Source organism: Montipora capricornis, chromosome 3, assembly GCF_036669925.1.
Source record: "Montipora capricornis isolate CH-2021 chromosome 3, ASM3666992v2, whole genome shotgun sequence".
Taxonomy (NCBI): Eukaryota; Metazoa; Cnidaria; class Anthozoa; order Scleractinia; family Acroporidae; genus Montipora; species Montipora capricornis.
The window spans coordinates 53926742-53941478 of NC_090885.1; the positions used below are offsets into that span (position 1 = coordinate 53926742).

General features: G+C 39.0%; 1 protein-coding gene across 2 annotated transcripts in view; it reads right to left on the bottom strand.

The window, feature by feature from the left end:
- The window catches only part of LOC138043400 (aspartate aminotransferase, cytoplasmic-like), a 15117-nt gene extending 418 nt beyond the window's left edge, over nucleotides 1-14699 (bottom strand). Inside the window, exons 1-10 of one of the 2 annotated variants that reach the window (XM_068889658.1) lie at nucleotides 14539-14699; nucleotides 14219-14409; nucleotides 11165-11273; nucleotides 8818-8936; nucleotides 8065-8169; nucleotides 5327-5477; nucleotides 5002-5167; nucleotides 2742-2884; nucleotides 1704-1829; nucleotides 1-1361 (exon numbers count right to left, since the gene is read on the bottom strand). The exon at nucleotides 1-1361 is cut by the window's left edge and continues 418 nt beyond it. In XM_068889658.1, the coding sequence (XP_068745759.1) occupies nucleotides 1222-1361; nucleotides 1704-1829; nucleotides 2742-2884; nucleotides 5002-5167; nucleotides 5327-5477; nucleotides 8065-8169; nucleotides 8818-8936; nucleotides 11165-11273; nucleotides 14219-14409; nucleotides 14539-14656 (1368 nt within the window). In that variant the 5' untranslated portion in view covers nucleotides 14657-14699 and the 3' untranslated portion in view covers nucleotides 1-1221. The remainder of the gene's footprint in view (nucleotides 1362-1703; nucleotides 1830-2741; nucleotides 2885-5001; nucleotides 5168-5326; nucleotides 5478-8064; nucleotides 8170-8817; nucleotides 8937-11164; nucleotides 11274-14218; nucleotides 14410-14538) is intronic. The other variant, XM_068889659.1, reaches the window with a different exon arrangement.
- Between the last annotated feature and the right edge of the window lie 38 nt (nucleotides 14700-14737).

Sequence of the window (14737 nt, forward strand, 5' to 3'; positions counted from 1 at the left end):
TGCCAACCTCCTCTAAGTTTTCGTTTATTGCTGAAAATAACCTGCGATCAGGCGAACTTTTAGACAGGCGTGAAAAGGTATTTTCTCGCGCCTGTGTAAAGAAATGTACGCCTGATTGCAGGTTACGCTGAAAAAGGCATGATAAATCTGGCATTCACGCCGTTGTGCCTTCTAAAACTATTAACACCAGACTGCACTCGGTGGTAAATCTGTAAAACTTGTTCATCAAAGGAAGAGTTAATCAAGAAAATTGCGGTACCTTACCGTGCGAAAAGAAACTGGATCAACACTTTCACTTGGCTATCGCCCGGGCTACTAATGTACTAAACCCGTCTCTAGGAAAAGGTTTAAAAGCTGGCGTTTTCATAACCAGTTTTAACCATCAACTCACTGCAAAAACGAATCCTGAAATCGCTACACATTTGGCTTCGAAGACCGGGTGAGACAAAAATTGAAACCAGAAGCACATGGGTGTAGTCCCAACAAAAACACCCAATAACCTAATGAGCAAGAGTTCGACTTACAATGTACTTTAGCCATTTATTCGAAAGCGAGAATGAGTGCGAAATCCTTGCGATCGAAATTAACTCTACCGTTGATTGAAAACTGATTTTTGTAAGACCGCAAGACGAAGAAAACAACGATTGATTTTATTTCAGTGGATATTGTCCATGTCAAGATATAGACGTGATATTTGGCCAAGTTTATTTGCGATTTTGTATTGTATAAAGAAAAGCACAGATTATATAAAACCAGCTGACAGAGAACGTTTATGAACGAGGACAACGTTACTTTTTATGAGAAACAAACAATGCTGAAGACGAGTACCGCCATTTTTTTGACTTCCCTTCACATGTTGCAATGCATACTTTTTCTATTTGGAAAATTCCATTACCCCTTCATGACGTCGTGACTGCCGCCGCTCGTAAAGCAGGCACATCTGGGAGGCTTTACAAAGCGAATTTTTACGATAAAAAGAGTGGTGTTGAGCGAACATTTAGGGGTTTTGGACGCATGAAGAGGAAATCGTTAACTTGTTGGGATAAAAACTCTTAATACAAATCGCACATACGTATAGTTTCTCTAGCAAAGTATGACCCAGCACTTAACAAGACCCAACGATTCATGGAATACTTGACCAGTTTGAAACTAGAGGAAGTTGACAGACTGCTTAAATGAGAATAATTCAATTAATGATAAACTAAGGATTATCGAAGCTAATCACAAGCCACTTGTCACAGCTTCGTGAATGGCTTTGGCCACATAATCCACATTGTTTGTGGTGATTCCACAGATGTTGATTCGTCCACTGTTGAGCATATAAATGTGATAGGTCTTGGCTAAAAACTCCACTTGCTTAGCTGTGAAGGAACAAAAAAAAAAAAAAAGACACGTTGAAAACGGCTTTTTTTTCCGCCCTGTATTTGAAAACTTGAAGAGAAAGACAAGGGACTTGTCTTCGGACCCCTATTTCAATGCCCCGCGTCAATTTTTGGAACAGCTCACGTTCAGCTCTCGGACAGGCAGAATCACTAGATGACTCGAAATTCCCAGTTTGGTGCTCGCGTTTGGTGTTCTTTCCACGACCAGTCATCAAGCAGGCGGTTCCTTTCTTTCTTTTTTCCTTTCTGTTTCTTTTTAAGAATGTACTGATAATTGAGGGATTTAGGGATCAGCTTTGGCAATGTGGTAAGAGCACTCACCTGCCACCAATGTGGCTCGGCTCAACATCATATATGGGCTAAATTTGTTGGTTTTCTGCTCCAGGAGGTTTTTCTCCTTGCAGTTTGGTTTTTTTCCTCTCCCCAGAAAGTAACATTTTATCTGATCTGAAATAGGGGAATCTTTGTTTACATTTTTTGTCTCAGATTAGCATAAGGCTATCGTTTTCTAAGTCCTCAGGAAAGAAAAAAGTACTGAATACTGAAAGTGCATCGCATAATGAGCTATCTCTGAAAATTTGAACGCAACATCTCATAATTATAATCTGCGAGCAATGATACTTTGAAAATTCGAATTTTACAAAGAATACATGGAATCATTACGCTTTCGTCACCCAAGAATTCGTCAGTATTTGATGGCCAATAAGTGGCTCGTTATCAACGTTAAAGGGCTTAACATTTGCGATTTAACTAAGTTGAACTAATTCTTTTACCTTTTGAAGTCAATCTGTAAATAGCACGATACCACCCTGCCAGCAGAGCCTTTCTTAACTCGACGAGAATGGACTCTGCAGAAATCGTGTTAAGTCTTCATTGAGTATGCGCAAACCGTCGCTTGGAGACAGTTTCGAACCAAGTCTCGATCGCACTCCTAGAAGCCATATTGATTTCGTACTGAAGGATCGAATTCAAAAATACGATGCGTGCGCCGCCTAAACCGCTTTGACCGGATTGACTAGCACAAAAACTTGAGCTGCGGCGACTTAAAGACTTGACACGATTTCTGCAGAGCCTCTCTCGCTCGCCATCTGGTGAGTCTTAGAGAGGCTTTGCTCGCAGGGTGGCATCATACCTTCTCTGTGAGCAAAAAAATGCAACAAAATGCAACAAAATGTACACATTAACGCCAGCAAAGATTCCCCTATAGTTTCATGTGATTCGAGTGAGTCTTTCAAAATTGGAAGAGCACTTTTGCTCCGCGAAATAATATCGGGACTTTAATGAAAAGATTATTGTTACTATACCTTCTACAGTTACTATCATCACAACGTCATCGAAATCATTGATGTATTGACTCACCGTTGAGTCCAGTGAATCCAAACATTCCTTTTTGATTCACAACATGCTCCCATGTTCCAGGCGTCCCTAGTTCTCGAAGCTTGTCATAAAGAAGTTTGCGACACTGGAGGATTCGCCCTGCCATCATCTTTAAGGTCTCTCGCCTGCAATAATCGGACATTGCAAATTTTAACGAGCCAGCAGTACACTTTTAGCGGAAGTGAACGAAAGCTTTATTTTCCATCCCTCAACGAGCACTTATGGTGTGTAGCGTTTCGCAGGGAAACCATCCCTCAAGCTGTTCGGCTTCCACCATGCAGATGTCACTTGACTGTAGTCGCTCGTTCACAGTCGATATCCAGCTTTTTCTGGGCCTAACACGTGATTTTTTTATGTCCGATCTCACCCATAGATCACTTGCTTGTAAAGCGCATTTGAATACGTTAATAGAAAATGCGCTATATAAATTCATTATCATTACCATTGCCATTTACAACGAGGAAAACGCGTATTTCAAATTCTTTGAGCTGCTCGCGCTAATTTCACTGTTCGTTCATGCCTAAAGGGGTTGCTTGACGGTTTCTAGATTAAAACTTTCCCTCCTAAGAATGGCAGTCAATGACGAACCCCTTCGGAACAAAAGTATTACATGTAATTAACATCCTAGGTTCATAACACAAAGCAAATTATCGCAAAAGTCATGCCAATGAGTAATTCCACATCTAAGGCATTGTTTCCGTTTCCTGCATCACGGATTTCGGTTGCTTCAATAACAATGAAATTAAATGGACTGACGTGACAGTTTGCCCATGCGCAGAGACGTGAAACTCTCTCCTTAAAGTCCTGTTATTAGTCGAGTTTCGCTTTTTTGTGGTGTATATCTAATGAATCAATTGAAAACACAATTATCTTTGACCGGAACGAGAAAACACTTTGTCTTATTACATATTCAAACGAAAGGACCCCTTTTGCTTAAGAAACTATTTGCAGCTTGCGAGTATTTAAAGTACGGTAGATTTGTGAAAATCCTGTTGTGTGGTGCAGGGCATCTTCATGTGAGCCCGATTGATTGGGCTTGTCCGGTTTCCGAGATCTCACCTTACCTCTAAATGCTTTGTAAAAACTTTGATGTGTTCATATGAGAGGGCGGGCTGGCTCGGTTGCCGCGATCTCGGTTTTTTCAACCGGGATCTCGGTAAGAGGGATGAACATTTTGCCATATGAAATCTTCATCCGGTTACCGGGAGGAAAATAATACAATGCATTTCCGTGATTGAACGGACATTACCGAGTTTTTACTTCTCTTTTCTTTGATAATGAAGCTTGGAATGGTTTCATTTGATAATTAACGTAAAGCCAAAAGAAATTTGAAGTTACTTAAAGAAAGAAAATCGAGAAATTCTCGCCCGGCTTGTTCGTTACATTTCACGCCTGAATGGTCGCGTCACAACTTTTCCAAAATTTTCATCTCGGAAAGCGGGCTGAAAGTCGCCATGTGAACAGAAACCACTTTCATCTCGGTAACCGAGACAGCCCTGGTCAAACGGGATCATGTGAAGAGCCCCTCAAACAGATGTCAAGCGACTTGATATCAGCGACAAACACCTATCTCTCTGCTGTATAACTATATGCATTTGCAAGATCATTCAGCAGGGTTTTCGTTTGAGGCCGGAGGCCGGGCGTTTCGTCCGGTCGTTTCCCATTCCATATCCAGTACTTTGATGCCAATATTTGAGGGGTTTGTTTTAATTTTTATCATGTTTTTTTTTTACTTACTTACTTTTTAAATAGAATTTGAGTGAGCCCCAGCCTTGCCTGGGAAACTGATTCTTGGGTTTCAGAAACAATGGAAACAGTGTTTCTGAGTGTTCTATTTTAAAACTTCCCTGAGGAACATGCCCCCAGACTCCCCTAGGTAGCTCGCGCCAAATCGCAAGGAGCTTTGCGACGCCAAAATATTTTAATGTCACGTTATTATGTTTTTTCCTACCCATATCTCCTGGTGCCGGTTGACGGCGATTTCCTTGTTGCCTGCTGCCCTGTTAATGCCACAATTTTCGTGGTTACCTATCCTCACGTAGCTTACAGTGATGTGGTAAAGGTTATGATCAACCTCATCCCGAGGGTCTCTTTGTCCCACGAGGCGAGAGAGAGACACTGAACACCCTGGGAACGAGGTTGGGTTTTGATGTGAAGATAAACTAATAACAATATCGAAGCAAGATCGTCCACTGATATCTCCAAAGAACATGACGAGTTTCTTTGCGCGATAGTGACTTACCATTCAGTAGTATGAGCTGGATTGTTCAAGATAGTTGAGACTATTCTTGCGCCATGATTGGGTGGATTCGACCACATAGGACGAACGATTGCTTTGAGCTGACTGCGAATACACTGAGCTGTGACGCTATCAGTTGTCACCACACAGAGATTACCACATCTTTCATCTAAAAACGAAAGAAATATACCGATTCTTATTTCAAGAAAGGTCGCCACACAGAAGATTTCAGATTTTCAAAGTTAACAATTCAGGTACAGTTGTACAACTGCGGTCGTTTTTGACCGGTCGAATCTCTCAAAAAATTCAATCAGTTTGAACAACTCACTATAAAGACCAAAGTTCTTGGCAAAGGACTGTGCAATTAGAATTTCAAATCCCTGACTGACAAAGTAACGTGATGCCCAGGCATCCTCATCAGGATCTCCTGTCACAAAACCTTGATAAGCCATGTCAACCAAAGGAAACAGATTTCTCCTCTGAGATAAAATAAACAAAGAACACCAAAAATATTTTAAAAACCTACTATAATAAAATAAATTGCATAGTAGGCTATTGCAGCGCTCTGTGGCTGACGGTACAGGTGGCTTTCACCATTATCGCCCCTACATGTATGTTGGTGGACGAAAACAATAAATCTCTCATTATAGCTCCTTTTGTTCATCTACAATTGTACCAGCATTTTTAGATGGCCCCATTGTGGTCTTTGTTTCTAGAGATTAGTCGTCATTACATTAGGGCATGTATGTACTTTAAGCCTCTTAAACTGTGCGTGTATGAACATTGATTCCTCATGGTGATAAAGATTCATGAGTGTAATTTACAGACATCAAAAAATTGACAAAAATGAAGTGAAGTCCTCAAACCAAGGAACTTCATCATATAATTATTACTGCTTGCTTAGGGTTCTGATTATGGTTTAAAAGGGAAGCAGACACTTTGTGACACATCAGTACACAATAGCGAGACCACCACTGTGCAGCCAGGCAACTGCAAAGTAATGTAACAACAACAACAACAACAATAATAATAATAATAATAATAATAATAATAATAATAATAATAATAATAATAATAATAATAATAATAATAATAATAATAATAATAATGACTTGATTTAACCCATTGACGTCCAAACCGGCCTAAACCGGCCAGACTTACATGTGGTATTTTACTCTGTCTAACGCCAGACGATTTTACTCGTCAATGCAGGCCTTCTGATAGGGTGCGATTAAAAAATGCAAATTATGCGATTTTTTCAGGGCAGATTGTGCGATTAGAAAGGCCAATTACGCGATAAATAATGTAAATTATGCGATTTTTTTCTCAGCAATTTTAAGCTTGTTTTATAAGGTTTCAGGTTAAGAAAAACACTTTTTTGCTGCCCTAAAGACATTTTGAACACAAAGGAACAGTACGGTAATTATGTATCTCGATCGACATTAGTTGGGATAATTAAAAAAAAATGAGGTCTTCTGCACTACCGGTACACTACGTTAAAAGTTGAAAGGACACAGCTAACATGCCAAATGAATGATCAAGGCGCTTGTCAACCACGAACTTCCGAAGATGGTCAATCACAATATAGGGCCCTACCCCCATTTATATGAGAGAAAATAAGCTGCGGCTTTCTCTGGCAACGGCTTACAGAAGACTCGAATGTTCACCCCGTATAAATGGTACAAAATCTACGTTCACGTCTTTTTCAAGCCGCGGCTTATATTGACCTGGGAATATATATTCGTATAAATAGTTCCTTTTGCGTATTTTGTACCCCGTGGCCAGAGTAAGCCGCGGCTTATTTTCTCTCGTATAAAAGGCCCTAATATTGCACGACGAGAAAAACATCAGTCCATCGTCCACGTGGAGAGTAACTGTGAGGTACTTTCTTCTTCGATCGTGAGCTGTCAGATTGGGCGGAAGGTGGAAACTTCCTTCTTCGTCGAAGAAAAAGCGAGCGTTTTCACAACAAACTTATCCATGAGTAAGTTTTTATCAGTTTTCAACGAAAGAAACTACATTTTGCCGAAAAATTTACAACTTCGCTTATTTTTCACAAATCTCTTCTCTAAGAGAAGGCAACTGTGTCATTTCAGTGGTGTGTATATAAGGGCGTGTTTGTGTTGCACCAATAGAAGGAGACTGGTACCAAGTCCCCGACATGAAAAATAAAGCCTTGAACTTCGAATGTTTACGAAATCGAAGATGACAAAGGTTTTTTAGCCTTTTTCCAAGATAAATCATCTTAGAAATGGCGTATTTATGCAGGAATTTCTAAGAAACGTGTTGATTTATGTTTCATTTTATGAATTTTGTGCGTCCTTTTGTGAATTATGCGATTTTTCGTGAATTGTGCGATCGGATGCGATTTGAGGTCGATTGTGCGAAATCGCACCATCGCGTAATATCAGAAGGCCTGTCAATGGGAAGCCCCTGGGAGTCAATGGGTTAATCACACACTGAAAAACTATGTCCCTATTAATTAAGTGCTAATGGATTTAGCACAAGAGCACTAATTGGAGACACTAATGAAATTAACTAAAATCAAATACATTTTAATGGTTTTTGTGGAGAGGGGAAAACTGGAGTACCTGGAGAAAAACCTTTCGGAGCAGAGAAGAGAACCAACAAAGTCAACCTACTGTACATGTGATGCCGAGTCTGGGAATCAAACCCAGCCCACATTAGTGGGAGGAGAGTGCTCTCACCACTACTCCACGGTCCCTGCTCCATCACTAACAGGAAAATCAAACATTAATTTTGATTGAAAAAGTTATGACTTGAAAAAATTGTTCAGGGTTAGACAGGAGGTACTGCATCATGGTAACATTTTTAAGTCTCTTCCAGTAGTTTCAGTAAGTATTGACAGCAGACAAAAAGCATTGGCTTCTTTTCCCATTTACTGACCTAAGTTCTTTCAAACCTAAGATTAAAATTTATTTGACAACGACGACAGTCATAGGTTACTCCACTCAAACCAAATTCAAATTTTATTGAAGCCCAAACTCTTCTTAGTTCTAGCCTCTTGATATCGAATGATGTAAAATGCAAAATGCACATGGATACCTTCATAATTTCAGCTATCTTTATCCACTGTTCCTGGCTGGGATCAACTCCGGTGGGATTGTGTGCACATGCGTGAAGCAAAATGATTGAATTCTCGGGAGCACTCTTTAAAACAAAAACAGGCGACAAACCACTTTGCACAGCTCCAGAGAGTTTTCATGCAGCATAACACTATTTAACACTTCCTAAAGAGAATCATATACCCTTAGTTCCAGACAACAAAGGACATTAAACTGCACCTCAACTACCTGGCCCAAGTTTTTGGAAGGGTGGATAGCGCTATCCATCGGATAAACACTAGCAAACCCAATATTATTGAATTATCCAGTGGATCTATAGCACAATCCACCCTTCGAACAACTGGGGTCTGAAATCTTCCAGACCGAAAATACTGGGAAGTTCAACAACTCTGTATGAGAGCACTGTGCAGCACACACCATCAGGGGTTCAAAGACCCAACAATGCAGTAGTAAGAAAGTACTAGTTATAAAGTAATGGTAATAAAGTTAGTACATGTATTTTAAGGCATTATGACACCAACACAGTCACTCAGTCACTGAATACATAGTATTAAAGCTAATGTGAACATGAGTCTGCATGTTCTTCCTTTATTCATCAGGTCAGGCCTTAATTGAGCATAATCTGGTGTTTTAATCCACGTCTTGACCAGAAGAATGACATAGGGTTTCAGAAAACCGAATAGAATCTTATTACTACACAGGTACATGTAAATGTAGTGTTATACGAAAATACCTCCAAATCTGCGCATAGACCATCAAAATCCAATGACTTTGTTGCATTGTCAAAGTAACGGTATTCCTTGATGTTCTCTGCTTCGTATCCAGTGGCTAAAAGCATCTTTTTGTGATTTCCTAGGAAGAAAATCAATACAAGAAGTCTTCTACATGTACAACAGCAAGCAACAATCATTTTTAATAATTATAATAAAATAAAGAGAAGAGTAAACTGAAATAAACAACTCAAAATACAGGTGTGAGAAGTAATAATTTCACAATACTCCTCTGTGAATTTAAAGAGTATCAGTTTAACAAACAGATTCCATGTTGCCGTGCCACTGTTCAGTAATACTCAATGGATGACGTCAAAATGTGGTAAGAACAAAAAAAGTGGCCCACGAGGTGGCAGCCAAGGGTGTCACTGATGTTCTTACCACATTCTCATGTCTTTTGTGATCTGTCACTGGACAGACACACAGAAACATGGAATCTTGTTATAAAGAATTAAAAGTTCTTGATGATTACGTCAGCTACGCGCGACTGTCCTCTAATACATCATAGGTGAGAACCAACCAAAATGTGCGCATTATTGAGCTTATTATATAAATGTATGTAGTCATGTACGTTGCTTACTGCCCATCAATGATACTGTATCACCAATACAACTGTGAGCAGTGAGCACACATGTCATGGAGATGGACTGACTTCCTGTCATGAGAGTTTTGCCTTGGTTTTTGTTTGAAAACATTACTATCTTTTTGCACCCTCAAGTTGCTACCCCAAATGCCAAAAACAAAAACTGTTACAATATCAGTGTAGCAACATAAGCCATGAGTTATCAATAACTCATGGCTTATGTTGCTGCACTGATATTGTTTTTGTTTTTGGCATTTGCTTTTGAACACTGCTTTTGGGTTTTCATTAACAAAAGACTTTTGCTTGGCCTTCTACAAGGACAAAAAAAGCACCTAAGAGAGCCACCCTCTATAAGAATTAGAATCCTGTCTAAAATGAAAGGAGATAAAGAACAAAATATTAAGCCTGCTTCCCACTTGTGCTATAAGCGCAAGCACAAGCATACATGTAAGAAAAGACTTGTGGGAATGGGCGTGAAAAAGCCATTATGAACACAAGCTGTTTTTTCCGCTTGTGCAAATCTCATGCTTGTGCATGTTTCACCTCTGGGCACGGACGTGAGATAAGCACAAGCATAAGCCCGATGATTCTACCAATCAGAGACCATTACTGTCAGTTCCTCATCTGCCATTTTGGGATAGTTCCAGAACTTCTCAGACCTTATCCCGCTTGAGTATTGGCTGACTTTCCTTGCTTTTTTCACATGTGAGAACATTGTGTGCTTGTGCTTGTGCTTGTGCTTATTACACAAGTGGGAACTGGGCTATACTGACAGTGTGTTCAAAGCAATCTGCTTAAAAATGTACACTGTGACAATACAACTGATAAATGTGATAACAGCTACAGTAACATTATCAAAACACCCCTTAGACCCCAAAGACCTTTAAGACCCTAAGACTCGAAAAACAAAGAAAGTAACCTAAAACCCTCAATTTGGCTAACCCTACATGTAGGCCGAAAAACCAACTTTACGCCTAGTTAGGCCTAGGGTTAGCCAAATATTATTGAGGATTTTGGGTCACTTTCTTTGTTTTTGAGTCTTAGGGTCTTTGGGGTCCTAGAGGTCTTTGTCTTCAAGACATGGTGACCCCATTATGACATTAATGATGATGATGATGAAAAACTAATTGATGATGGTGGAGCCTTACATGTAAGTAGAGGGAATGTTATACGGGATTAATATTAAACAGCATGTAACCTTTGAAGTATTGGTGCCCAAAAGACAACCATTTTTTTTCAGATTCATGTCACTCTAAAGAGATTCAAATGACGTGAATTGCAAATCCTAATTTAGTACATTTTAAATACCGGTACACAATGAGAAAATATATATTCATGGAAGCATTTTACATGTAGTTTAGACTATCTTATAATATAGGTACTGTTTGAAGCTTTTATTACAAGTAAAAATGTATGGTATCCCAATAAACAACCCTACCCTGCAGTATGGTTGCAAACAAAACAACAACAAACTTTATTTAAGAACAAGAAATGCAAAAACTTGAACTTAAAACCCGCAGGTAGCAAATGCTAATCAAGGTGGGCTCAAGGAAAGTTATCAAAAAGAGGAAAAGAAATAACAAAAGTTTCAATGAATTTTTTAAGACACCAAGATACACTCTAGAGTTTGCGTGTTAATTGGTTGCATGTTAATTGTGTATCAGATTCCCTTAAATTTTGATCATAATGTTGATTACTTTAAATGCAGTAATTAAAGTGAAGCTTACCCCAAGTAGGTTTAGACACATAAATGACCTCTGATCCATAAAACTTTTTCAAAAATTGCATTCCAAGGCGAAGACTTCCTGTGCCAGAAATTCCCTGAACCCCACACACCTGTTATTTACAAGAAACATGCTATAATTATAAGTGTCCCATTATTGCGATTGCATCGGCCACATTTTGTTTTTAAGACTTTTAAGACATTGCAAAGACTAGGTTTGTAAAACAAAAGCCATTGAGGAGATCCGTTGATACTGTTGGGCAAATTATCATTATGAAGAGAAGTGACACAATGTGTCCCAATGACCCGTTGTCTGACATTTGCAGACTGCAGACTGCCTACAAATAGCACTCTCTGATAAACATTGTTTAAGTCTAAGCACCCATTTCAAATAGCGCTGATAAACATTATTTAAGTCTAAGAATCCATTTTAAATGGTTAGCTTTCAATAAAAATTATAATTGTGATTTAGGGTTAGTCTGCAGTCTAGAGTCTGCAGTCTGTAAATGTCAGACACCGCCAATGACCACCCGTATGCTGAGAATTTCCCCTCCTTTTTGAGGGCTCTAAAGAACCACATCATACAAGTCATGTAATTGCAAATAACATTATTATTTACTAATATTGATATCACTTGTTATGAACAATTGTTTTAACACTCTTTTTCTATTGCATCAGTTTCACTCTCTAGAATGGGACTGATACATGTGAAATACATGTAGTGTGCTAGCTACTTTTACAAGCCATTACAGTAGCCATTGCCTACTTTTTCAGAGGCTTCGATCATGCATGTGTGGTGTTTTCTTTTGATAAATAAGACACTTGTTTTGGTCAGTAACTTGTTCTTCTAAATGCATTTTATAGCTTAATGTAAATAAGCAGTTCAGCAAGCCATTGACCCTGTTACTACAATGACATTAATTAAAAAGACTGGATTTAATCACAGGTTGAAGGTTCTTCAAAACGTAATTGCCAAAGGTGATAAAAATATACAAGTCATGTGAGCATTTGCACAGAACAAATCCTTTTACTTTTCCCTTACTGATCAATTGCATATCAATGATATCAGGCTACTGTCTTTTAAAACTGCCTAAGCAGGGCCTGCAAAAAGGCTGCCTGATAGCCCAGGGCTAGTGGAACGACGTTTCAGGCTAGTGCTTCCTTATACATGTAGCGGGTTGCCCGACGGGCAAGCATCAATATTTGAACACAAGTGTGGCATTATTGGGGTTTTTTTTCTGATGCAAACTTCTGAGCAGACATAAGTGTTTAATTAGCAGACAGTTCGAGAGAGAAAAAGAATACAAATCTTTTTGGGGCTTGCTCCTCAGAGACTTCAGCTAGTAAGATGAAATTACAGCTTGCCCAAGGGGCAAGATGATGCTTGGAATTTCGTCTCATCCTACCAAGGGCAAGTGGGTTTATAACAGTGGCAATCATTTTGTTTTTCTTTTAAGAAACTTAAGGACGTTCGCGCCCAAAACGTTCCCACGTACAGATTTTTTTAAAACTTGCCACGCAGAAAGGTAATGACCTACTTTTGCCAAAAAGGCAAAAAAAATGGGGGTCACCGTGCTTGTTATCGAGATCATGAGGTGCAGTTTTAGAAGATTGCATTACTTTACGACGATCTTAGCTTACAACTGTCAGCAATAAAAAAACTACATTAGTGAAATTTAGATCAGGTAAACGTACTCAGTTCAACATAACTAATATAACTAAATTAACCTTTGCAGCTGATGTCTTTTTCTGAGGTGAAATAGACCTTGAAAAACGAGACATATTAGTCTAAGAAAGAAAACTTCGGTCGCACGAGAGCATAAAAGGCCAAATATTTGTAACTTCTCACGTACAGATTTTTTTTGTTTTTTGTTAAAATGGACAAAATCAAGAAAGGAAGTGATCTACGGAAAGAAAAATGGGGGTCACCGAGCATTCAAGAGAGTAAAATCGCTGCGAAGTTCTCAAAGCGATTGTTTATTCGCACTGTCACGCCATTGCGTGACATTTCCGAGAAGACCTGGGTCCACAGCTATCCCATGATGCCACATACTTTCGCGTTCTATTCTTGTGGAAAATTTTTGCGCCTTTAGCATCGTGTTTACCTGCGTGGTCTGCGATGAATGACGTGTGCGTGACATGCGCGAAAAAATGCGCAGTAGCAATGGGCGCGAACGTCCTTAAGGAAGTTCGAGGACATGTATATGACTCGGCCCAAATTTTACACAGTCAGTTATGTATTATTTAAAACACACTTTGCCAAAAATGGAAAAAAAAAAAGCAAAAAGTACGATCATATTACTTGATAAAATGGAAACTGTATACAAGGAAAAGTCAAAGTGGAGAAGCTTGATTTTAAAGGAGAGGAGACCTTGGATACCATGTTATTCATACAAAACAATTATCATAATTTGTCATGGCCTGGGATGCTCCTGTTTGCAGTCTCATCCCACGTTTACGAATAAATGTTAATGATTAGCATAATGATTTCATTATCAAATTAGATTTTACAATAATCATTATGAATATTTAATACTTCCTTATTACACGTAATTTTTTTTATTCTGACCAAGACAAGCTTAAAATGCAGGTCGGAAAAGCAGTACCCACAAAGATTTTGTGTCATTACAGATACACGAATTAGAGTTTAGACTTTGTCTTCAAGGTACATTACTTAATCGATTTGTGACACCAATCGTTAATATTTACAACGTAATTATCGGAGGAGCACCGTGTCTTCAATATGACTGTACAAGCCGCAGACTTTAAAGCTTACAATGTATAAGTGAACACAAAAATAATTTGGCCATACTGTAGCCTTAGAGAGTCTAAAGGATTATCACAGTTTAAAAACGACCTTTAAAGAGGCTGTTTCCATTTCCAGGGTGATCCTTCTGCTTGTCACGAGCCACGCGATGCAATGAAACCATGGCAGATGTTGAATAAATTATTGTGCAAATACATGTGACTGTTTACTTTTTATAACATTTTTAGCCTTCAATCTCCAAAAGACCTGATAGAATCCCAGCCTTTCAAGTGAAAGACTGTGTATACATACCCTGTTCTCCACTATAGCGGGACTGTCCGGTCCTAGAGCAAGTTTACAGGCAGCATCTGTGAATAACTTCAGACCATCAATCGGCAAGTACTCATGGTTCAAAATTTTGTCTGCGATTTCGTCAGCGAGCTGTTTTTCCACGTTCTTAACAACATCCAAGACCATCGGCTTTCCACTGTCGTCTCGATATGCTATAAAAACATGACGAAAGATGGAAAATCGGGTATAAATTGTAAATTATATCACAAACTGTGAGATTGACCATAATCGGTGGGATTCAGTATATCTCCACTGATTCCTCGACATAATTAAAAATTTACCTCCTATTCCCAAGTTGACTTTCTGAGGATGTTTATCATCATTATAGTTTTGATTAACATGAAAAACATGATCAGTTGGGACAAGGGGTACGTCCTTAAATATCGAAATCCCTGGCATCGTTGTGCAATAGACTAAATCCGTCGCAGATACCTAGAACCCAGAGTCCTTCGATCGTCCCGAGTCTGTCCGAAATTCGAC